This window comes from Poecilia reticulata, chromosome 23, assembly GCF_904066995.2.
Source record: "Poecilia reticulata chromosome 23, P_reticulata-male-v2, whole genome shotgun sequence".
NCBI lineage: Eukaryota > Metazoa > Chordata > Actinopteri > Cyprinodontiformes > Poeciliidae > Poecilia > Poecilia reticulata.
The window spans coordinates 10,273,647-10,298,976 of NC_088852.1; the positions used below are offsets into that span (position 1 = coordinate 10,273,647).

At 38.4% G+C, this 25,330-nt stretch overlaps 2 protein-coding genes and 1 long non-coding RNA gene across 11 annotated transcripts in view; 1 reads left to right on the plus strand and 2 right to left on the minus strand.

Annotated features, from left to right (window-relative positions):
* The first annotated feature begins 1,006 nt into the window (after window positions 1–1,006).
* LOC145547519 (uncharacterized) lies at window positions 1,007–9,859 on the plus strand. The gene is made up of 4 exons (XR_014086094.1): window positions 1,007–1,334; window positions 8,138–8,200; window positions 8,411–8,524; window positions 9,506–9,859. It is a non-coding gene; the product is annotated as an uncharacterized LOC145547519 (long non-coding RNA).
* On the minus strand, window positions 7,513–19,446 carry LOC108165882 (N-acyl-phosphatidylethanolamine-hydrolyzing phospholipase D-like). 2 transcript variants are annotated; one of them, XM_081604114.1, is made up of 9 exons: window positions 19,330–19,446; window positions 13,430–13,498; window positions 13,183–13,323; window positions 10,776–11,000; window positions 10,573–10,676; window positions 10,333–10,498; window positions 9,927–10,075; window positions 9,499–9,613; window positions 7,513–8,530 (listed from the first exon to the last, which is right to left on the minus strand). In XM_081604114.1, exons 1-9 carry the CDS (start codon window positions 19,357–19,359, stop codon window positions 8,414–8,416), a joined length of 1,116 nt encoding a protein of 371 aa, XP_081460240.1. In that variant the 5' UTR covers window positions 19,360–19,446; the 3' UTR covers window positions 7,513–8,413. The 2 variants fall into 2 exon arrangements, with proteins under 2 accessions (XP_081460240.1, XP_081460241.1); XM_081604115.1 differs by lacking the exon at window positions 19,330–19,446 and adding an exon at window positions 18,549–18,809.
* A 1,094-nt stretch (window positions 19,447–20,540) lies between these two features.
* Window positions 20,541–25,330, minus strand: part of grm8a (glutamate receptor, metabotropic 8a) — a 240,809-nt gene continuing 236,019 nt past the window's right edge. For 7 of the 8 annotated variants that reach the window (XM_081604106.1, XM_081604104.1, XM_081604102.1 and 4 more), the window contains 3 exons: window positions 22,873–23,013; window positions 21,980–22,085; window positions 20,541–21,307 (listed from right to left, as the gene is read on the minus strand). In XM_081604106.1, coding sequence (XP_081460232.1) covers window positions 21,258–21,307; window positions 21,980–22,085; window positions 22,873–23,013 — 297 coding nt within the window. In that variant the 3' untranslated portion in view covers window positions 20,541–21,257. Of the gene's footprint in view, window positions 21,308–21,975; window positions 22,086–22,872; window positions 23,014–25,330 lie in introns of all 8 variants that reach the window. The other variant, XM_081604108.1, reaches the window with a different exon arrangement.

The following is a 25,330-nucleotide window of genomic DNA, read 5'->3' on the forward strand; positions in this document are numbered from 1 at the left end:
TTGTTCTGGTTCTCTAGCATAAAGTTACAACTCCAAACTTTTCTGGCAGAGAGCAGATTTCCTGATTTGAACAATTACGGCAAATAGTCCACTCCTTACTCCTTCATGTAGCAAACACCTGACATGCAGCTTTAGAGAGGCCATTTTCTGAAATGCTGTTGGGTTTGAAATGGGCCATCTTTCTGGTTAGTACTGGTTCTATGTATGCTGTCTTTGCCCAATCTCTTTCTTCTAGTTGTTTCGTGAACATTGATTTTACCCTCATTAAGTGAGGCCTGCAGGGCTTTGGATGATGTTCTGGGTTCTTTTATGACCCCCTGGATGAGTTATTGATGCACTCTTGGAATAATTACCTACCGCTCCTGTGAAGGTTTCCCACTGTTTCATGTTCCACACAGGGTCGGGTTTGTTTGGATAGCTTTTTTTTGCCTTTAATTCGGTGAGCTGAAACAAAGTGTCTCAGCTCATTTGCTTAAGTGCATAAAGAAAAATCTGTTTGGGGGTAAACACTCAGATCGGCATTTATATCACTTCTGGTCTGATCTAAAATCACTGGAAGTTATCACACGATCTTCTAATTTTACATTTGATGCATAGCTTGTCCTTTGCTACAGGACTTTGAGTCTTTTTAGTTCTTAAAGTCAGATCCAGCTGTTTTATTTACGCTTATGATTTATAATCGACATTATTCACTTAATATAACAATGTAGCAATTTCTCATATTGACCTGAACAAAAATCATGATGAATGTGAAGGATGTAGAGAGAGAGAGAGAGAAAATGTAGAATATTTGTTGATGATTTGTAAAGGGAGAGATTGAGAAAAATGGTAAGGAGAACATGACAGGAATGGAGGAATATCGGGAACTGATGGAAACTTAGATATTTATAGATTAAGGAAAGCAATATCTTAATACAAAATTAAAAAAATAGAATTTAATTGATGTAAAGTACGGTAGTGTTGCATAGTACCGTACACAGTAGGGGGCGGTATGCATCTGAAAGTTGCTTACAATCCGAAGAAGAAGCATTGTTTCGATGCGTCGGGCCAAAGACGCTGCAATGAATTGCAAACCGACGCGGAATAAAATCGTAAAACGGGAAAATTTTTCCATTTAATTTGATCCCCAAAACAACTGACGTTTTACGGCCCCCTTTTACGGGAAAGTAATAACGTTTTACGGCCCCCTTGGCGGCTTCAAACGTCACCGCCTGCTCCATCGACACAAACCTCCATATGAGCTTCCTAAAAATCCTCCTGTGTTACTCGGCACACGCTCCGAAGCCCCGGGACAGAAGACACATCACTACATACAACATACCTCTGATTCAGCGGTAAGCTTTGTATGTATATTTTTTTCTTTTGAAGCAATATTTGACTTAGTTTCGTTGTGGCGCTTCTACCGCAACTGCGGAACGTCTTTAGGAAAAGGTTTGTTTTCAGAGTTTGTTTAATTTAACCCTTATAATTGAATTGCACATGGGCCGTGTGCACGCCGATTAATTTGGCCTATGAGGCCTAAATGATTTTGTATTTTATTTTTGTTTGACTCATTTTGTGCTAAATATGCTAACCGGAAGTAGCATATTCTTCCGGTTTGGAGTTTTAGCAGTTAAAAACTATGGTTAAAACTGAAATATTTGGTGAAAAATATTTGGGGAAAAAAAAAAACATGTGGATGGAAAAGCTTCAAGTTTGAGCTTAACCTAATTTGCAACAAATTGCCAAATACATTAGTATCAGCATATGGAACGGGGAATGTATTTATACCTAAAATGAGGTATTTAAGAACAAAAAGAAAATAAACTAGGCAATTTTCCTGTCATTTACAATTATCTGCTAGTTTATAGTGATCTATCCAATTCAATCCAAATAAATTTGTTTTAAGTGTGTGGTCTTAATGTGACAACGGTCATTTCTGGGAAAGTAATAATGTTCATAAATAGTGCAGGACTCGTTGACTGTGTGAAAATGTCTGAAAACCATGGCAACAGCATCCAGAGTGTTCCTGTAACATCACCTCTCCATTCACAGAAAAACAACTCGCATAAACACAATCGATTTAAGTGGGCGTTGGTATAATTTTGCAAACAGAAGACCTTTCTTTACCCTCCCGCTGTTCTCTATTCCATCGGCCTCACAAGTGGAATCTATGATTAGAAACGGAGTTAGCGGGCAGGAAGCAACTTGGACTTCTGCCTGTGATGCAAGTCCTTTGTGCATAGAATACAATTAAAGTTGGTATATAAATGTATGCTTTCTATGCTGCTGTTTCTGTTGAACGTTATGGGGTTTCATTTTCTGTGCTGGAGAGAATCTGCATGTTTGATGTCAAAAACTCGTTAAAACCACCAGTACATTGTTGGTTCCCTTAATTTGAAAGTAATAATGGCTGATGTGCAGAATAATTTTTTCCCCCCCTTAGTTCAGAGTAGAGTTATGTGGAAATGTTTTTATCTGAACAGGTTGCAGGATTTTCAAGGTTCCAGGAAATGATGGTTAAGAAGTGTATAATGTTGGACAGTAGTTGCTATGCGAAGGTCCAGTCAATCCTCTAACTGCCTGTACAGTATGTGAATCTGACTGTGCGTGTTTTATAGTAGATTTTTCTTCAATAGAAATGCTGCTTTGGTTAGAAAATTCACATAGACGATCCAACATGTTCAAATGACGTTTTATGTGAAACTGAGGTACTTGTCTGCTGTTTAAAGCACAGAACAGTAGGTTTTTACTAATTTTGTTAATCTTTGTGAACCAAATCAGTGTCTTAAGTAAGACTTAAGATTGTTTGCTGATTGTTTGATCTCTGAAATGTTGTACATTTGAGTTTGGTTTTGGAGAACCAATTTCTTTGTGTGTAAATGTTAAATTATGAAGTTGAATTTGGTGAAACTGTAGCAAAAACGGGTACGGACACAAACTGATGCCAGTGTTGTCTGGCTGTAATGGTCTGAGTGGAACTGCATGTGTACAAGTTTTAAAAAAAAAAAAAGAAAGATGTTGCGCTTGTCAGAACCGTCTCTATAATAAACTCACATTCTAAAGATTATACTCTATCACCTGCGCTTTGACACTGATGTTCATCTGATGGTGTTAATTGAGAGCACGAAATCCATCCTGTTGACATTCTGGCACCATCTGGTTTCCTTCTGAAAATACCAGATGACTCTGACTTCCAAGTGTTGATGACAGACAAGTGCTAAATGATGCAGCCTTTCATTTGCTTGACACATTATGGATTTCATCAGGAGGGGGTTACTGACATCTGCTTCAGATGGGTATGTTCTACAACACAGTGATTGATGCTAAAACTTTAGAAAGTGTTGTCACAAAAAAAAAAAAAACAAAGCACAATGTGAGGCTCCAGCCAAATAAAAGCTTAAAGGGCGAAATATGCCGGCTGAAATGGTTGGCTACTCTGGATGAGCCAAACTTGAGTCAAAGCACAAAATTAGCATTTGCAATTGTGCAATGAAACACACGGCTTCCTTTCTCTAAATATTACACTCTGAAATGGGAGGGAGGGTGTGTTTCTCAAAATCCACACTTTGTGTGTAATGTAGAATAGGAAAACAATTCCTGTCTGCTGAGGAAAGCATTTGGTGAAATGGAAGATGTAACGTCCATTCCTCCTTATGTAGGACCTTCTATTGATACCTGGATGATACTAATGAAACGGTCTGTAAATAAAGTTAATATGTCCCGTTTTTCTGTAGTTTGACTACACTGCTGCACTTTAACGAAAGCATACCTTGATTATTAATTAAGAAATTCACTTTATTTTTAGGTTATGTATGATGAAAAACTGATCTTAATCGAAAATCACGGTATAATACTTATTAACAAAGTAAATGACAGTAGTACCATCAGTACTAAATACATACTGCAGGTAAAACTGAGACAGTTATTAAAATATTCAAAGGCTCAGGCACAGATCTGGAAAAAAAGATGAATGCATACAGATTATGAGCCTTTTGCTTGATTGCCGAGCACAAACCTAATCATTTGTTGAAAATTGCTTCTTTTTTTTTTTCTTCTTCTTCTCTCCCCCCCCTTTCAAAATCGCAACCTGAAAAATATGCTAGAAACTTGTAACAGTTCCACAACCGTCAGGCTCAATTGAACAAACAGGCCTTTGTGGGAAAGGACGCATTGAAATGTGAAAATTATCCTTGACATAAGGTCAAAGTGAGAAGTGAATAAACCCAGCAAAAAAAAAAAAATCCCAGTTTTACCTTCTACCAAATCAAAATGATAAATCAGAGCTTGGATAAAAAATAAAAAAAAGTCTGAATCAGTGAAAAGGTGTTATTTAAAGTTGGCCTGTAAAATTCACAACTCCAGGTATGTCAAAAAAAGTAAAGTATTGTTATACTTGTTATACTTGGCATCTTTAAATGCTGAAAACCTTACATAAAAATCAGAAAAAAGTATATACAGTCCAATATTCATTGCCTCAAAGGAGAGAGTCATTCTGGTTAGGTGAAGGAATGTTTAGGTGAATGAAACTTGTTTCAAGTTGCTCTACCATTTTACTCCAATTGGTTTAGTCCACTATAATTATTTTTTCCTATAACAAAAAGCAACAACACCGTTACGAAAAGAGGAAGAAAACAATGGATAATTAGTGCAGAAACAAAAACAATAGACATCATTTTAGAAGCAAGCCAAAAAAATAATAATTATGTAGAAAATAAAAATCGGGTCAGTCGTTTACAGTCCACAGTTGTTAAAATTAAGACGGTGACACTAGTTTTTGTTTATATATGTATATATATTTGTTTTCATTTAAAGGCAGTTAAAGATTTCTCCGAAAGGTTAACTTATTTTTTGTTTTTGCCAAACAGAAAATAAATTTGCTGCACGATAAGGACATCTGCTGCATGACAAAGGTCTAATCCTGCTTTGGGATTTATTTCTCTTGAGCCAGATGCAAGACAGGGAAATGTTTGTGAACGTTTTTCTGTTGTTGAACCTTCTTGTTTAGTTTTTTGGGCCACATTTTTCAGATTAAGTGAGCTTTTCAATAAGGAATTTTGATTAAGTCTTTGCGAAATTGGATTATCTCAGCCACGGTGGAGCATTTTTGAGGAATTGAATTCTGTTAAAGCTCTTTTAAGTAATTATAATTGGCCGGTCACTCATTGAAAGATTGGTTGGTCATTTGGAATCATGTCCATACTGCAGATATCAGTAGCCGTGACACTCATTTTAAATGGATAGTTAATTTTTTTGTTTCCAAAAACGACAAAAAACTTCTTTTTTTTTGAGGAACATTGCACCTCAACAACAAATATATTTTTATGGCTTTTATGCATTTATACATTTCCATGTTTTTAAGCCCACAGCTCTTGTGTTGTGTGAAGAAATGGATGCACACATCCATGGAGGTGTGTGTTATTCAGTCTTCAGTGTGAAATATTTCTGCATGATCAAATCCCCCAAAAAGTTTTGCTTTTTCAAGAGACACTTTTTCTTCATCAACACATAGTTTAAATATATTCTTGCTTCCGTGCTTCACTCCAGTCAGAGACGTCCACACCTTGTAACAATGAAAACAAAATCCCCTAATGGGCTGTCAGACCCTGCACTGGGCTCTCTTCTCTGCACCAAAGCATGCATTCTTAATGTAGCCACAACGTTTTTAGGGAAAGGGGAATGTCGCGTGAAGGGATTCTAGTAAGGTTTAACAGATTAAAAGCGCATCGTTAAGACACAAGGTGAGGTGCAGCATTGTTATAGACACAGACAGAGAACTTATTTGTGATGCTACATTACTATGTCTCATTTTACCTCATTGTTGGCGTCATGTGTTGTTTTTGGCTCATTTTCAACGTCACAATGGCTGGTAATTTTTAGCTAATTTTCACTGATATTTATTTGACCTCATTTTCAATGTCTATGTGTCACTTTAGACGTCATGCTTAATTTTCTACATCTTTCTATGTTGTCAATTTACCTCTTGAGAAATTTTACCTCATTTTCAATGTTATATTATGAGTCACTGTACCTCTTTTTTGGTGTCATGTGTGATTTTAAGGGATCTTCATTATACCTCTTTTTGACATATTATAAACTGTAATTTTACCTAGTTTTCGCAGTAATACTAGATTTTACCTCATTCTATACTAAGCCTTATCAACATGATATACCATGTCATTTTACCACATTTCTGAGGTGAATATAGTATGTCATTTTACCTTGTTTTCGAGCTAAGAGTGTGTGTGCTAAGTGTGTATTTTATCTAATTTTTGACATCATGTCATTTGACATTGTGCTGTAGTATGTCTTTTAACCTTATTTCTTTTACCTCACACCTTGTTTTGAAATCATACAATGATTCATGATTCATTTTTTCATGTGTAATTCTATTTCGTTTTCGACGTAAGACTATAGTATGTATATTTTTATCCGAGTTTTGACACCATACTATAGTCATTTTACCTCATTTTCCAGGTAAGACTACAGTCTTTCTATACCGTCATTTTTGACTTGTTGAAAATATGAAAAAATTAGTCATAGTAGTATGACCTCAAAAATTGTAAAATTTAGTCATAGCATAGATATGACCTCAAAAATGTGCAAAAATGTTTCATAGTATGAGCTCAAATGTGTGCAAAAATGTGTCATGGTATGATGTCGAAAATATGCAAAAATGAATGATAGTATAGTAGGACCTCAAAAATGTGCAAAATTTCTTGCTCGTTTTGAACGCTATACTAGTGTCTTTTTTCTCCGTTTTGAACGCCATATTTTACCATGAGTCATTTTTGCTCGTTTTGAACGACATGCCCGCACTTCGCGGCCTCAAAATGTATGACCTCAAAATGTGCAAAAATTTGTCATAGTATAGTATGATGTCGAAAATATGCAAAGTCGTAGCATAGATATGACCTCAATAATGTGCAAAAATGTGTCATAGTACGACCTCAAAAATGTGCAATTTTTTTTTTGCACATTTGTGCAAGTTTTTGTGCAAAAATGTGTCATGGTATGATGTCAAAAATATGCAAAAATGAATCATAGTATAGTATGACCGCAGAAATGTCATACTGCAGATATCAATAGCTGCGACACTCATTTTAAATGAGTATGACCTCAAAAATGTGTCATGGTATGATGTCGAAAATATGCAAAAATGAATCATAGTAGGACCTCAAAAATGTGCAAAACTTTTTGCTCGTTTTGAACGCCATATTTTACTATGAGTCATTTTTGCTCGTTTTGAACGTCATGGCCCGCACTTCGCGGCCTCAAAATATCCAAAAATTTGTCATAGTATAGTATGATGTTGAAAATATGCAAAAATGAGTCATAGTATAGTATGGGTCATTGCCGACAGTAAGTCAGGCTCGTTTCTAGTGAGTATTATTTGTGTTTTCTTCTTCCCCTGTTGCGTATGCTTCTTGGAACAATTGGTAATCTAGTACAAAATTTCCTGAAGCATTTCTCTTTTCTTGCTAGTAAAGTTAAGTCCCTTTTAGTCTCCACTTGAACAACAAAACACATGCATTTAACTTGAATAGTGTATTTAATGTGACGTTTACAGAAAGTGATAAAGTGTAAAGCACAACTGGCTGTTCAGGCTCACATGTTACTGCAGTAAGTGGGTTCAACGTTGTGCTATTACTGTTTTACATTCAGGGTAAGAGACGGTAAAGTCTCTGTCACAGCAATGCCAAAACTATTGTTTTTGCTCCGTAAAAGAAAATACAACCGAAATTCTTTGAAATTTGGAGAAAAACTGTTGAGAAGATATGCAGCTTTGATGTTTTCACAGCACGAAAAAATAGCTGAAGTTGCAACAAAAGCACTTTGCAGTTGATTCCAGCTCAACATCAGCATGTTTTTCACAAAAACTCTATCAAGACATTGTAGTTGAAAGTAAACATCACAGGTAGCAGTTCTGGATTGGCTGTAGCACATTCAGAAAACAAAACCAAACTCCTATATGGCAGCACTCATCTCAAAGAATAACACTCTTCATGTAGGAGTCTAAAGTTGCAAGATGAAGCTAGAGTTTTAAACCAACACAATCTGAAAAACTTAGCTTCTTAGAGAAGGGATGGGTTTTAACTTTAAATCCTGTCCTGTGAAGCCTTTTCTGCTCTGACCTCGCTTTGTTTTTCCTCCTCAGGATTCAAAGGGTTCTGAGGCAGAGAGCAAAACCCCCTGAAGCCTCAACTCTGAGAATCGGCATGTAAGTCATCTCTTCCTGTCATCTCTGCAATAATATATGACTGAAGGTGAATCACCTTAGATCAAAGTGTGATCCTTGTACAAACTGTTGTATTTACAACTCCTGCAGCTGTGAGATGCCAAACAGTTCATGTATGCACCATAAAACATTCATTTTTATTTAGTCTGAGCTCAAATCTTCAGTCTTTTAATGAAATGTTTGTTTTTGCAGTCATCAGTCGAAGACGTCTCTGTCTTGTGTGGCGATGTGCCGAGACTCCCCGTGATGCAAAGTGAAGAAGGATTCTGGCTCCAGGGCCTCTCTGAGACGGACCGGCGGCTCCAGGTAGTACTGCATGGAGGAGAGACGAGGACAGAATGCTAGATATTGGTCTTGGCTCAGAGGTGAGGAAGTCTAGACCAGGAACTTAAGAAAACTATATTTACATATTATTTAAAACTTAAAAATACTGTCTTTCTATGGTAGATAAAATCTAGAAACAATATAGATTGGAAATTTTCCAGATAAAACCTAGAAATTTTCTAGTTTATCTAGATATATTCTAGATTAAAATCTAGAAAATTTCTAGATTTTTTTAAAAACGGAATAATCTAGATATCGCAAAAAAAAAAAATCTAGAAGCAAACTAGATGAATGAAATTTTCTAGATAAAATCTAGAAAATTTCTAGATTATATACATCTAGAAAAAAATTCTAGATAAAGCCTAGAAATATTCTAGATTAAAATCTAGAATGAAATTTTCTAGATAAAATGTAGAAAATTTCTAGATTTTTTAGATATCGAGAAAATCTCAAAATAATCTAGATATCGAGATATCTAGATATTGTATCTCATCTCCAGATAAAATCTCATCTAGAGATAGACATTTTCTCTAGATACTACGATATATCATCTCGATTTTTTTTAACAGTGGCAGAAATGGGCTTCCATACCCTTTAATAACTGACCAGTGTTTAGTATAAAACACTGCACTGTAATTTTAAGATATAAATCTAAACACTGGTCAGTTATTAGAGGGTTCCCACATAGAGTTGAAAGAAATAGTAATTTTAAGTCTTAGATAATGTCTAAATATTGTTTTCTTTCTCAGTGTCGTATGAGGTAGAACAACTGGTTATATAATTTAAGTCTAGATTCCTCACTTCTGAGCCAAGACCAATTTCTACCATCCTAACAAATGGTTGACATTTAATTTACTCTTAAATTGTGTTTACACTGTATGAAGGCAAGGCTGCTTCTATTTTAACTTAAGACGTTACATGTAGTGACTCCTGCTGACTCTTTTCTAACATCCTACCTCATAGGCGAGAGCGAAGGTCCCCCAGTGTACGGCTACAGACTGTTTGGCCTGAAGGTCCTGATGAATCTGAACAGCCTCTTCTGGATCCACATGCTGTCCCTTCATCACATCCCTGAAAACCCAACAGGAAATGACAGAAGTCCTGCTTAATGCTCATTAAAATGCTGAAACTGAACATTAAGATATTTTTGTCTACATGTGTATGAAAGAAGACCTTAAACCGAGTACCACTGGCTACACATTGGTATAGTTAGCAAGTGTTGGATTACGCTACTGCCCTAAAATATGAACTTGTAACAAAGGTTTCAGTGAATTTATCTGCTTCTGCACATATTAAATAACTTCATATGAAACACAAGTGTGTTAAAACATGAAACTCTTTGTGCCTGATCTGCTGTGTGGGTGAGAGGTAAGTGCCTCTCTACCTGGGCAGGTACGCTCCAATTGGGATTGCTGCGAGGTCGAATGGCCCAAAGCGGCGTCCGATCTCCTGGAAGGACGGACAGTAGCCTGTGTCGCCGGCGAAGAAGAATCGATGGTTGGGACCCAAAACAGACCAGCTACTCCATAAAGACTGAAAAGATATAAATCGTTAAATGGCTACAATTCTGACAGTTTTTAGTGCAGCAGAAAATTAAAGATTTTCACAGAGAGAAGAAGTTTTGCCCTTTTTGTTTAATCTTTCGTCATTTAAAAATGTTGGGCTAGCACACCGAACACATTTCTGCTCACTTGTCCAACGATAACATCGCAGCACTTGGATTATCAGTGCTGTTTATAAAACCAAACTGATAGCTGTCCCCAAACACCACAACATTTACTATCAAGTACCCTGTTATCATCCCACGCTGTCCGTTTGCTCCAGTGCTGAGAGGGTGTGCAGACAAACGTGACGTTGTCGTGACCCGGGACGCAGTTTTCCTCCCACCAGTCCAGCTCCATCACGTTCTCACAGCCCATCTTGGCCAGCCAGTCCATCAAACCCAGGGGTACGAACCTGTTAAAACATGCATCATATTTCACAGGAACACTGGAAGGTTTGGGGGAGGAGGAACCATTTGGGACACATACCAGCGTAGCTCCCCTCCAAAGCGTGCATTAAGGCTGGCAACAGATCCAGCATCCAGATGATCGTAATGAGAGTGGCTGATGAGGACGGCGTCTATCCTCGGCAGCTGTTTGTAGGAGAGGAGAGAGCTGAATAAAGCCAGGTTTGATTCAAAGGATTCTGTCTGTTCACAAAGTAAAAGCGAGAACATGAAAGATCTTCGAACCTGTTCCACTGTGCAGGGGGGTCCTCTGTATCGTTTGGGTCCCATGAACTGAAGAAATGATGCTCTCTGGCTGAAAATGGGGTCAGTCAGGATGTTGACCCCCTCCATTTCGACCAGAACTGTAGCGTGGCCCAGCCAGGTGACCCTCATACCAACAGGAGAGTCCAACGCTTCTGGATTCTGGACAAAGTAGGGCTCCAGTACTGGGAGTTGACTGTCCAGGACCTGTGGGAAGAGCAGGGAGGACAGTAGAAACTTGGACTGACTTAAAAATATATATATATTATTTTAAACATGCTCATCTTTCAACCTATATATTTTTGTATTTGTAAGTGTTAACATAGCGGTTCTCAATGTGGGTGGTACTGCCCCCCAGGGGGCGTTCAGAGGACGGCAGGGGGCGCTGGCGGACATTTTTACAAAAGGGGGGGCGCTGGGATGCCTTTGGGGGGCGTTTGGTCGAAGGTAAACTTTACATCTTAAATGTACAGCAATGCCAGTTTAGACTTTGAGCAACTTGGTAAAACTATTGTGTAACATTAAAACATGCTTGGCTGCAAGTATTGATGGCAGCTCTTCTTCTATTCAGTGCTTGTAGCTTCTTGGCGCAGTTCCGCTCCTGCTACTGGTAGCTAAAATCACGATACCCTCACTGTGTATCCCTCTGAAAAATGAACCCATTTAAATAAAGAAATCCCTCCATGGGTGATACCACGATAGACAGCGTTCATTTTAAAGCGTCAACACCGGTGCTGTAAGTGGTCCGGTATGAAACGGGGGTGATGGAACAACACAGCACTTTTAAATTTCAATAATCAGAATGCAGAAATTGTTTCCGTTGTTTTAAAAGGTTTATGTCAGTCTGTCTTTTCCCCATCGATACTCTTCCCGACCACCCTGCATCTTAGGGAGTAAAAAAAAAAGACGCGCACATTGCGCAAAACTCTGAAACAAGCGGGGCATAAAAACAGAGAATCCGACGCTGAACAGTGAAAAAAAATCACACATGATGTGAAACACATGACGATTAGGCGGAGCAGCAAGTGATGAGTGAAGATTATTCGTCATATTATATTAGATAAATTATCAAATAAATCTAGCAACAGGAAAGAAATTAAAGTGGACATAGCAATAAACCTAGAGAGGATAAAACTAATCAAAGGAAACTAAATGGAAATGAATGAAGAACAAAATGCAAGAATAAACTAAGAAACTAAAGTAAATACAGAGGAATAAACTGGTATGGCAAGACCTTTCGAGCAATAATTAATACAGAGGATTGTATGGCAAGAATAAACAGACACTATTTCCAGATAAAAGGTAAAATAATATTGTTGAAGTGCCATGGGTTTGTTGAGAATAAATATATCTTACAGACCATAACAGTAAATAACTTATCACTTATGTTTTTAATTAGATTTAATATATTTATTTCTTCAATATTATTACCACCAGAAACTGACCAACACTGATTAATGTAGTTACAGTTCTATCCATGGTTTAATGTTGCAGAGCTCAGTCGTTTGGAAATAGATCAAAGTTTAAACTGGCATGTTGTACATCTTTTATCTGGTCATTTTGTGGAATATTTAACTAGAAAATGGCACAAAATAAGAATATTTTTTTCACTCTGATTGGCTGCTGTTAAGTCTACCAATTTTAAGTTGAATGTTCGTTGCATTTTTCATAGACGCCTGTGAAAATAATTTCTATTCCCATGAACTATTTGTTCTCTGGGAAATTATTTTTGATGATAAATACAGAAACAAGCATAAAAAACAAAACATCTACAATAGTGATAGTAATATTAATGATAAAATAATGGTCAGTGCAAAGTAGCCTGCAAATTCTTTGGTGAGGGACCTGGATAAAGGCTGGGGGGGCGCTGGCCCAAAAAATGTTGAGAAACACTGTGTTAACAGCTAAATACTAGAGAGTCTGCTAAGAAAACTCAGAGGACAACAATCTTGCAGCTAAAAGGTCCTTTAACAAAGTTTTGCCTCAGTGGGGTTGAATACAAATGGATGCCACACTTTTCAGATTTTTTGTGCTCATAAGTTATCAGATAAAGTCCAATAAATAGACAATATACAGACAACTGGTGCAAATAAAGAATTCAATGTTTGTTGTTATGCTGCGTGAAATCAGCCTTTAAGGCCAGATAATCCCTCAATGAACGCAGCAAAGTTTCCAGAAGCAGCTATAAATAACAGCATGTTGGCTCAGGGCTGTGAAAGATGAGCTTGTGATACTAATTATTACAGCAGAGCATAAATGTGAGCCCTGCAGACTTGGTTCTTCTTTCTCTAGTCCACTAATAAAACATCGTTATTTTTTAAAAAGTATCTGAATTATCTACAGTCAAATAAAGTGACTTGCAGGTTTTAACATCCAAGTGGTTTCCTACCTCTTTGCTTGTTGGCACACTGCTGTGATTTTTATCCAGCACCAGAAATCTGAACAGCATAGAATAGGAAGGAAAGCGCCATGTTGGCCAGGGGTTTGTCCAGCGACCATGTTTGTCCCGACAGGACTTTGTCACCTCCTCCTGCATTCGAAAACAAAACACACCTGAGATACAGTGTGACATTTATTTGAACTCTGAAGAGACTTGAATGTTGGGCGTTGGTGAGCAGAAGGAGGAGAGTCGTTACCTCCAGTCGGTAGTCCAGACGGAAACTCTTACGGGAAGAGCGGGAGGAACTGCTCTTCCTCGGTGTGACCTCAAAAGTGTGCAAAAATAAGTTATAGTATAGTATGATGTCGAAAATATGCAAAAATGAGTCATAGTATAGACAGGGTTTCCACCAGAAAACTTGCTAAGCCCGGTGGTCAGGGCGCCGAGGCGGTCCACTGGCGGTCCACCGTGTTTTTGTATTAAAAGATGTTAAGTAGACAATAAAAGTAAAAATATCACTGGGTAATTATATGTTATGGGAAAACATCATCTGTGAACTGCTATATAAACCCACAATTAGTCTTAAAAACAACTAATCAAAAAATACAATTAAAATAAATATCAATTATGTCCACTTCTGTTAAATCTAAAATAAATCAGCGGCTCCATCAGGCCCCCAGAGCTTCAGGGGCCCCATAAATGCTAATATTTTAACATAGACCACAGATATATAAATGTAGCATTTGTTTATTGAGATTATCATTGCTGCTAAATTTGACATAATGGTTTCAGCATATATAAATTAAAAGACTTTAAATTATTTGACATTTATATGTAAGATTTTAAGGAGCTGGCAAGTTTACTTAGTAGAAGTTCAAAGAACAATATTCATAGTCAGATTGGTTTGTTACCACAGCTACAATCTGATGCTGTGAGTTTAATCTTTGAGTTTCAGCTCCGTTTGTTCACAAATACAAATTAGTAAACTGCAGTTATAATTTGTTGCTTTTGAAGTTTGCCAGTTAAACTACTCCTCCTGTCCTAGATTTCACTAAATCTAACACAGAAGCTGTTAGAGGTGCTGATGTTTTTAGCAACAAAAGGGGCCCCTAAGTCATATTCTGCTCCAGGCCCCATAAACCCTTTGACCGGCCCTAAATGATGTGGGAATCCGCTGCACTGCGCAGAGATGCGTAACAAATGGGAGATTTAATTCAATGCTGCTAATGTGGCTTTAGTAGCTCTTTCATTTCGTGTCTGTTGAGTTTTTAACAAGGGGACACAGAAACTATTTTGGTTGGTCGAGTTTCTGGACGAGTTTTTCAGATGTCCGGTGGCCGCGCGCATGAACTCTGTCTGACTAAGTGGACAAAGCATTTGAAACGGTTTGGTGCTTAGTGTAACCGGAAAAATAATACTTGTAATAATAAATAATAAAATAAATAAATAATAAAATAGTATAAAATCACCCTGTGCTCCTCACAGGGTTAAACCTGCACCATGAGTGATTAGCGCTGCTGGGTCGTTAACCGCTAACGCACCGGCTAACCGGGAACACAGACCTAAACTTTACAGGGAAGACGGGGCCAAACGCTGGGCAGCGTGTTGAGATGGAAACGTCGCATAATGTTTTGTTCACAAATATACATCATTCTCACCTGAAAGCTCCTCTGAAAGCGCGACTACAAGTTATTCCTGCGGTTCACGTAGAGCTGCGTAACCAGAGCTAACGCGGTGGGTTTAAACCAGGGGTGTCAAACTCCAGTCCTGAAGGGCCGCTGTCCTGCAGTTTTTTGATGTGCCACAGGTACAAAACACCTGAATCAAATGGCTTAATTACCTCCTTCTTGTGTAGGTAAGTTCTCCAGAGCCTTGCTAATGACCTAATTATTCTATTCAGGTGTGGTGCAGCAGAGGCACATCTAAAAGTTGCAGGACACCGGCCCTCGAGGACTGGAGTTTGACACCCCTGGTTTAAACTCTTACCTTAATCAATAACTCCTCATAACTAATCATAATTCCTCACAGGGGGTTGATGTAAATACCCATAGCGGTCAACCTGTGTCCAGTTCGAGGAGCGTACGTGGGATCCGCGCTGAGGTTAACTTTAGACATCCAGCTGCTGCATTGCGCGAGGCAACACGCACACGCACGCGCCGAGGCCCAGCGGTGTGATTGGTCCGGCTTTAAATGCATAAACTATAAACATATCTTCTATAAACATATCTTTTAGGAATAAATCTGCTCTGATAGTGAAACGCTCGGAGCAACAGAAACACTTGCAATCCATCTAAAAAAAAGGGCGATTTTTTTACTTTATTTTATTTTCCTAAAAATAAATAAATAAATAAACAAGAAAGGCTTAGACTGGCGGTGGCGCTAGTAAAGCATGGCGGGCCGCCAGGCCTATAATACACTGGAGGAAACCCTGATAGTATGACCTCAAAATGTGCAAAAGTTTGCCATAGTATGATGTTGAAAATATGCAAAAATGAGTCAATTTTGCATATTTTCGACATTTTATGATGTCGAAAATGTGCAAAATTTGTTCATAGTATAGTATGATTTGTTCATAGTATAGTATGATGTCGAAACTTTGATGTCATTTTGACTATGACCTCAAAATGTGCAAAAGCTTGCCATAGTATGATGTCGAAAATATGCAAAATGAGTCAAAGTATAGTATGACCTCAAAAATGTCATACTATACAAATATGCAAATATGCATATTTGAAAATATGCAAATATGAGTCATAGTGTGAGTCATACATTCATAGTGTGACATCAAAAAAGTGCCAAATTAAGTCACATGATGTCGAAAATACGCAAAAATGAGTCATAGCATGGTTTGACGTTTAAACGGTGTGAAAATGAGTCAGATTTCAAATATGTGCAAAAATTTGTCATAGTATACTATGAGTCATTTGACATCATACTATAGTATGTCTTTTTACCTCACTTATGACATCATAATATGTGTAATTTCACCTCTATATTAATGTCATTAATATAGACATTAATATAATGTCGCAGTTGGCGTCCTCCTCGTTCTCCTCCCAGCCAATGTCTTAATTGGCCTCTTTTTAAACATCATACTGTGTCATTATAGCATATTTTTGAGGTAAGACTGTACTGTGTCATCTTACCTCATTGATGATATACTATATAATGTCATTTGACATATTTTTTTGACATCATACTATAGTATGTGTCTTTTCACCTTGTTTTTGAGGCAAGACTACATGTCCTTCTCAAAAAATTTGCATATTGTGATAAAGTTCATTATTTTCCATAATGTAATGATAAAAATTAAACTCGTATATTTTAGATCAGTGGTTCTTAACCTTTTTTGAGGTACCGAACCCACCAGTTTCATACAAGCATTCACTGAACCCTTCTGTAGTGATAAATAAAATATGCTTTTTTCATCCTAATTTCAAGACATAAGGGTGACCCAACTAGAGTCCGGTTGGGTCACCCCAAGATCACAAAGTCTTCTTAAAAGGTAGAGTCTCTGACAACAGTTCTTCAAAATATAGTCAGTGTTTTCAGCAAAGTTGAGCTGACTGTCCAGAAACGACCCAAGGTATTTAAAATTTGCCAGTTTCAACAGGTTGGCCATCGAGAGAAACTGGAACCACTTTAAGGTCTTGTTTAGATCATTTAATTAGCTCTACATTCTTAAGAGACTGAAAAATTAATAATAAATAATAAAGACTTTGTGGTATTCTGATTTAGTAAATTATATTAGTTGTGTCACCACCTCCACACCACTAGAGGCAGTAGCAACCCCGAAAAGATGCGACTAAGGAGCAGATTTAGAAGTACACCGAAAGCTACAGAATTTGGTAAAAACTGTGAGCTTTGCTGAAGTAATTAAAGACACAAGTTCAAATCCATGCTGAGAGTGGAGCTCCTTCAATCAGGGCTCCTCCGCAGCACTGATTGGCTAAGCAATGTAACGTGATCCTCTGATTGGCTAAGCAATGTAACGTGATCCTCTGGAGCAAGTGATGGCAAACCGGGGGCTCGTCATCACGACTTTACACAATTGTGTCTTTACCTCCGTGGCAGAGGCTCCGCCGAACCCCTGAGACAGACTCATCAAACCCCTGGGGTTCGATCGAACCCAGGTTAAGAACCACTGGACTAGATTCATTGCACACCAACTGAAATATTTCAGGTCTTTTATTGTTTTAATACTGATGATTTTGGTATACAGCTCATGAAAACCCAAATTTCCTATATCAAAAAATTTGCATATTTCATCCGACCAATAAAAGAAAAGTGTTTTTAATACCAAAAAAGGCCAACAGTAATACCATGGTCTGTAAACCATTTACCAGTGGTTTTGGCACTGTGAGCAGGTGCCAGGTTGTGCTGAAAAATGAAATCTTCATCACCATAAAGCTTTTCAGCAGATGGAAGCATGAAGTGCTCCAAAATCTCCTGATAGCTGCTGCATTGACCCTGCCCCTGATAAAACACAGTGGACCAGCACCAGCAGCTGACATGGCTCCCCAGACCATCACTGACTGTGGGTACTTGACACTGGACTTCTGGCCTTTTGGCATTTCCTTCTCTCCAGTCTTCCTCCAGACTCTGGCACCTTGATTTCCGAATGACAAGCAAAATTTGCTTTTATCCGAAAAAAGTACTTTGGACCTGTAACCCAGGTCAGGCGCTCCTGCCGCTGTTTCTGGTTCAAAAGTGGCTTGACCTTTGACCTGGGGAATGCAGCACCTGCAGCCCATTTCCTGCACATGTCTGTGCACGGTGGCTCTGGATGTTTCTACTCCAGACTCAGTCCACTGGTTCCGCAGGTCCCTCAAGGTCCACCATCTTCCTCAGGGTCCGGTCACCTCTTCTCGTTGTGCAGCGTTTTCTGCCACACGTTTTCCTTCCCACTGAGGTGCCTTGATACAGCTCTATGCGAACAGCCTATTCGTTCAGAAATGTCTTTCTGTGTCTTACCCTCTTGCTTGAGGGCGTCAATGATGGCCTTCTGGACAGCAGTCAGGTCAGCATGATTGCGGTTCTGAGTAATGAACCAGGCTGGGAGTTTTTAAAAGATGATTAGATAAACTAATCATCTGAACCAGAGAACCTTTTTATGATATGCTAATTTTTTGAGACGGGGATTTTGGGTTTTCATGAGCTGTATGCCAAAATCATCAGTATTAATAAAACAATGAAAGACCTGAAATATTTCAGTTGGTGTGCAATGAATCTAAAATATGACAGTTTAATTTTTATCATTACATTATGGAAAATAATGAACTGTATCACAATGTGAAGGAGGAGCCGTCACGAGCCGGGACTTAATAATGAGTCCGTGTTAACATGCACACACATACACACAATTGTTAACTTACTTCTGTTGCAGCTTAAACTGACGCGGTTCATCGTGGGTGCACACGCGGTGTTCCTGCTTTAGTTGGCATATCCACCCTAAGCCGTTTTCAGTTCCAAACATTTTCCCGGTTTTGTTTTCAAGCAGTTATTTCCGGATTGTGGCACGCCAGGAGAGAGTCATGTGATAACGTAGTGACGTCATCGGAACGTACGGAGTGTTTTCTATTAAATTGAGTATTGTATTTTTGATTGCAAGTTTTTTTTCTCATTATTATTTATTATTATTATTTTGCATACTTTAAGAGTTCGTTTGAGTTAGAAGTAATTTTGTTGTTTTGGCTTTGTTTGCTCTTTCTGTGGGCGGAGCCTGTGGCTTTAAAAGCAGGGCTCTGCGCCATAGGGAAGCAGTCTGTGGTTAGACACCTGCCAGGTCACAGTGAAGGTGATGGACTCTTACATTGAAGAGCGTCTGTCTGTTTTTAAACATGCCTTGGACGTTCTTGTATATTTTGCACCTGCCATCTTTGTTCACTTGAAGAGCTAAATAAATGTCACTAAAGTGATCTCTGGCCTTCGGCAATCATTTATGTCCAAGTCATGTCCAAGTCACAATATGCTACTTTTTAAGAAGGACCTGTATATATAGTATGTGTATTTTTATCTAATTTTTGACATACTGTACCATGTGTCAATGTCATTCTATACTATGTCTTAATTGGCCTCTTTTTCAACATCATACTATATATACCATGTGTCATTTTACCACATTTTTAGGCAAGTCTACACTATGTTTCATCTTACCTTTTTTATCACATGCCTAATGTTCAACATGCAGCAGGTGCAGGATTGTTTAAAGACGTCCACTGTACTGGTTGGAACACTTGTAGGTTTGTCTGAATTGAATGGAAGATTACTTTTACACTGGATTTGATTGTCAAGTCATGGCTCTAGAAATTCTTGAGAAGTGTCGGTCTCCTTGGTAACCCGTGGTTACCACTGTCAACTCTCTGGGCATTACTTGAGACCAACCTCTTTATAACATGAGTATCCGTTTCATTCCTGCAAAACCTAAAAACAAAAGCACTGCTATTGTTTTAGCATGTGGCTTTACTTGTACGCTCACTCCGCCAGCTTGATTCACCTAGTCATCTTTTTCAGTCCTAGTCCCATCTTTCCCATACATGATTATGTAAAATATGCTATCTTGCTCTTGATGCATAACCATTTTTGTTTAGCCACATTGTCTGCTGCTACTGGTTTCAACTTCTGAACAACTTGTTTCATCTGCTTTTGTTCTGTTTTTAGATCTCAACTAGCAGCGAGCTTGGAGCCATGATGGTTGTCAGGCACTGAACAGTTAATGGAATTGGTGAGTTGTGAATAAAATATTTTTTAGCATGCTGGTGCTAGTAGCCAATTGTTTAAAAACTCAAGTTTTTAAACTTGTATAGTGATTTTAATTTGGTAAACTAATGCAAATCCATTCTTTATGTCTTGCATAATATGGAACCTAAACCTGAAATTGAATTATTGGTAATATACTATTTGTGTTAACTAGCAGTACATTTTACTTCTTTTCATTTTACTGCAGACCAGGTGACCCTTTTAAAATTTGAAGGATGGTGAGCAGGTGAAATCCAGCCAGGACATCCATCCTGGTGGACAGGATGTCACAGCACAAACTGTGACAGTTTGTCCCTTCCGTCTCACCATACTAACACACACACATCCTGTGATTTTATAATAGCCTTATTCTCAGGTGGATTCTGGTTTGCTTATGATTTTAACATCCTGTTCTGGAGTGGTTCAGAAGAACGTGTCAATGTATTTGTTACTCTGAAGTACTTAGTCAATTGATCCACATTTTCTTAGAAAAATACTCATGTTTTAGTTCAGGAGTTAAAAGGAAGTAATTATCTGCTGTTGCTCAGTATGATAGAGGTAAAGTTATTTTTGATGTAATATGTTTGATACTAATCAACCAGTGCTCGTCAAAAACATGACAACAAATCTACACATTTGCAAAACATTCCTTTATTATAAATAAATCTCCTTTTTGTATAAAAACGGGCATGCTTCAACCATGGCATTTTACAGGTTCGCAACCCAAGGCTACAACCCGGATCGCCAAGACAGAAGGAGGAAACACACTCATCTCATTATGCAAGGGCGATCCAAAGACAACGGTGAGACGAGAATGGAAAAAGTTGCCACAACCACAAAAATACTTACAAGTAGAGAACAACAACAAACACTTTTGAGTCTCATAGATTTTTCTCATACATTTCTCTTTTTAAATATCTTTTAAAATGTAATTTGTTAAATCTGGTTTTCAGCCCCACCTTTGCCCTTTTATATATAATTTCTACACATCTTCAGACCTTTCTTAAAGATATTCATTTTTATAATTTTTTTTTTTTAGGCTTTTTGTGTTTTTTGCTGTCCATTGTCTTGTGGTATGTCACTTTATGGATTTTTTTTTTTTCTTTTAACAGGTAAGTTCATGGCAGGACCAATGAGCTGAGAGTAGCAGCAAAGCAGGCACACTGACTGGCTGTTTGAGTGGTCCCACCTCTGTGGTTTTGATGGGTAACGAATACAAAATGTCTCATGCTTGATTTCCGTTGGGCGCTCTGTGCATTCACCGTTTATCCCCCCCACCCCCGGCAAACTCATTTGCGATCCACTCTTCCTCCTCTTTTTCTCTGCTCCTTAGAAGACCCGTCCCGTCAGATGGCGTGATTACTGTAGCTGACGTATGTCGTCTTAGTTGACGAAGCTGCAAGAGAAGGAGAAGCATTAAACTAAAGTATTAAGAAGTATTAAGAATAAAGATCATTAGCAATGTCATCACGTCCGCACATCACCCGAGTTGTGGAGGCTTCGACGAGTGCAGCGTCTCAAGTCCCCTCAAGCATTCTCTCAAAGTCTGTGCAGCACCACAGGTGCCTAACCAATATGTTGTTATACATTCATACACATATTCATAATTTGCCTTGTTACAAAATAAAACAAAGTCTTATATTCAACAGCCTTTGCACTAAGATCCTAAATAAAATTTGTTACAACAACAAGGGTCATCCACCTGTAGCTGTGTTTCTGCTGTATGTACAGGGAAGCTGTTATATGGAAGTCCTGGAAGAAAATTTGTTGGCACAATGTGCTTTTAGGACCTCTAGAGCAAACCTCGAAAATAAGTTAATTTGCACGTTAGCTAAAAAGAATAACTTTTATGGATAAGCAAACCAACACAGGCAAAATGTTGTGGCACTTGCATTAATATGCCAGCTTTCAAGAGAAAACTCATTTGGATTGGAGAAACATCTGAAACAAAGGACTATAAAACAACTGCTCTATGATAAATGTGAAGTGACAATGATGACTGTTTCTATTCTAATCCGTAAAGTTGTTTAAATGTGTAGTTATAAAAGTTTGGTGTTCTCTTACTCACTGTTGGTCTCCATGCTCTCACACAGTTCGGTCTTGACTTCTCCGTTTGGCCTGTCTCCTCCCTTCTGGGTCAGCTTTCCCGACATGGTGGCTGCTGTGACGATTGCCTGCAAAAAAATAAAATAAATAAAGTTGCTTAAACTGTCCAGCGTTTCAATTCATTTGCTACAAATAACTGTTGGTACTTTAACTATGCAATCAGCTCTATGATTGGGTGGTTGAATCCAATTGAAAATCTGTGATAAAAACTATAAATTAATGTTAAGTTGTTTCTGCAGATGACTGTCTGAGCTATAGAATACAAACACTATTTATCTTTTTGCTTCAGTTATGTGCCACGTTGTCCTGGTTTATTAAATTATAAACGATGCATGGATGTTCGTGGCAAAAGGCATACGAATACTTGTGCACTATGTGAAGCACAGGATTTTATGCACCGATTTGGTAATTTCCCTTTCTTCTGCCTCGTGTCCGTCTCTGTGACTGACTGGACTAAATCCCCAGTCTGCGCTTCTGAGCACCAACAAATGTAATCCCGACACCTGCTTGAAAAGTGAAGCTAATCCATCATCCCAGGCAGCCTCATATCGTTTCAGCAGCTCTGTCTTCTCTTTCCCTACAACACCAAGACACACAGATTGTGTGTGTGTGTGTGCGTGTTTGTCTGTGTGTGTGCGCGTGTGTGTGGGTGTGTGTGTGCGTGTGCGTGTGTGCGCGTGTGTTTGTGTGTGTGTTCGTCAGCCAAACAAGCAAATGCGGGCAAGATTCACACTTCAGGCCATTAGTTCTCAATTTCTTTTGCTTTTCTCTTTGATTGTGTGTGTGTATCATGTACAGAGACACCAATTCTATGTTAACATAAGTTCAGGTTGGTACATTTTAAAAGCAGCTTACCTTGAAGCTACGTTTCCTTTTGGGCACGTTCTGCTCCGGGTGGAAGAGGATGATGTAGACCTTGGGCATGTAGAGCATCCCCAGAGATACGGAGGCAGAGAGGCTGAGGGAGATTGTCAGGGTGGTAGTTTGGATATACATCTGGAACAAGTGACGCATGCAAAGAGAGGGAAGATGTGAATATTACACATTTCAGCCATACTGAAAAAATATCCAGAATATACCAGTGACACAAAATAAATCACTTTTTGTTTCAATGTGATGCAGATCAAGACAAAGTGCAATAAGTTACTGTAGAGCGCAACATTATTTGTATGCCTGACATTTATATTTAACATCATATTTAAATCTTAACATGTTCCTTCTGACTAAAACTAATAACTGTTGTTAAGTTGCCTAAACCAAACATTTTCTAAAAGAAACGGATTTCTTGGTTGAATGTGAATGACATACATCACTCGAGCCAAAACACAACTCTCTTGCTGACTCTGTGCTGACCACACAGAGTCAGCAAGACTCTGTGTGGTCTTGCTGACCAAGACCACACAGAGCAGATTGACCACCCAAGCTAATACTACAGTGATGTCTTCCACAGGATCCACATGTACGCCGAGATCCAAGACCACTGAACCGCTTTCGCAAAAGTTGATATGGGAAGGAATGGCCAAGAGACAAAAAATAAATCAGAGGTTACCACACTATCGCTGTTAAAAGTGTTTATGTACATTGATGTCTTCACTATTGCATCTGTGCGCTCTGCAAGTGAACCGAGAGACACGTCAGGCGACAAAATTATAAGAGTTTGGATAAAGTTTGACTATCGTGGGACCAGACAGCAACACAACTTCATCCTTCACAGCCACTTTCTCGAAGAACAGCAGCTCCCTCCAAAATATGTACTCTTATTTATTCACCTGAGAGTTGGCAGTCACACTGTCAGCTACTGTCCACTAAAGTCATCCAGATTGCAGACACTGAAACCGTGACGTGTTCTGCTGTCGAGGTGTCGATAAAATTGTGTTTCAATAAATCTTTGTTTTGTCAGTTCGAATCAATTCTCCAAAATAATATTGAACAAAGGCATAGCAAAAAAAAAAAAAAAAAAAGCAGAAATCCTCAGACAACACACACTGCAGTAGACTGAACACTACCCACAGGTCCTTGGTAGGTCTCAGAGAGTAGTTTGGAGGAGGACAGATGTAATGATGGGCTTCACCCACAATCCTGACACGGCTGACAAGCTCTCAAGACACGGGGCTTATCAGGCGAGTGCTACCCTCGGTGTATATAATGTGGAGGTGGAGGAGTAAAGGACAAGTGTGGTAAAAATGGAAGATCGCCAGAAGAGAAAAGCAATCGAGCGATGGCAGGAAAGGAGGAAGCGACACAAAAATTGTTGTTTCGCGACGTTGTAAGTGCAAAGAACAGAAGAAGGAGGTTACTTGCAGACACATTGATCAAGAGAGAGAAGGACAGACAAAAATGCACAACGCTGTCAAATGGCACTCTTGCACTGAAAAATTTAGAGTTGATAAGCACAGAAAGACAAGAAGTGGAGAAAAAAAACATTTACTGCTGCACTAGCTACTGCAGCGCTTTTACTTAGAATAATTGTTGTGCTCAATTTCACAGATTTTTTTTCCCAATAAATGGATAGTAAGGTAAAAGCGTAACGGAATTATGAAGCCAGATAATTAACTTTTAGATCAACTATTTATATATCAAACAATTCCAAGATTGAGTTTTAGTATTGGTTCGTTGCCAGTATCAAATCTCAATCCAGCCCCAACTATCCCAAAACTCTCAGCAATGTTTCTATGTATTGTTAGTAGTTTGATGTACGACTTAAATACAACATGGTAAAGGCCAAATTATTTAAAATACACAGAAATACATAAAAACCGTAAAATAACCATCTTAGATGGGTTTAGGGTTGTGGCGTACATTTGAAGTCAAATGGTAATTTATACTGGAATGCTCATTAAAACTTTAATCAGTCCTAACAAAAACTTTTTTTTATTGAATAAATTTTTTACTTTAACAAACCCTCACCTTGGCTGCGCTGCACAGAGTCAAATTAGTTTTCATCCAACCTAACAGTAGCAGCACACAGATGCCCTCGGGGGGCCAAGGTGATCACACTGATGGCGGCCAAAGGGGAAGAGGACAGCACAGCAAACCCTGAGGCAAGTGAGTGCAAGCATATCCTAGAAGTTCTGCATTTAAAAAGACTAATTTAAAGTCAACACAAACAGGAATTCAAACGGTAGAGGTTAAAGTCTCCCCGAACACATGCAAGACATTTGAATCTGATTTGTCTTTTCTTTTTTTTTTATAGATAAAGTAAAAATGAGCTTGTGAGTATTTCCAAGAGTAAACTCTCAATTCATTTCTATTTTTCCAGGATTGTTTTTTTTTGTTTGCAAGGCAAACTTCGTCAGCGGTCTGCTCTGGAACG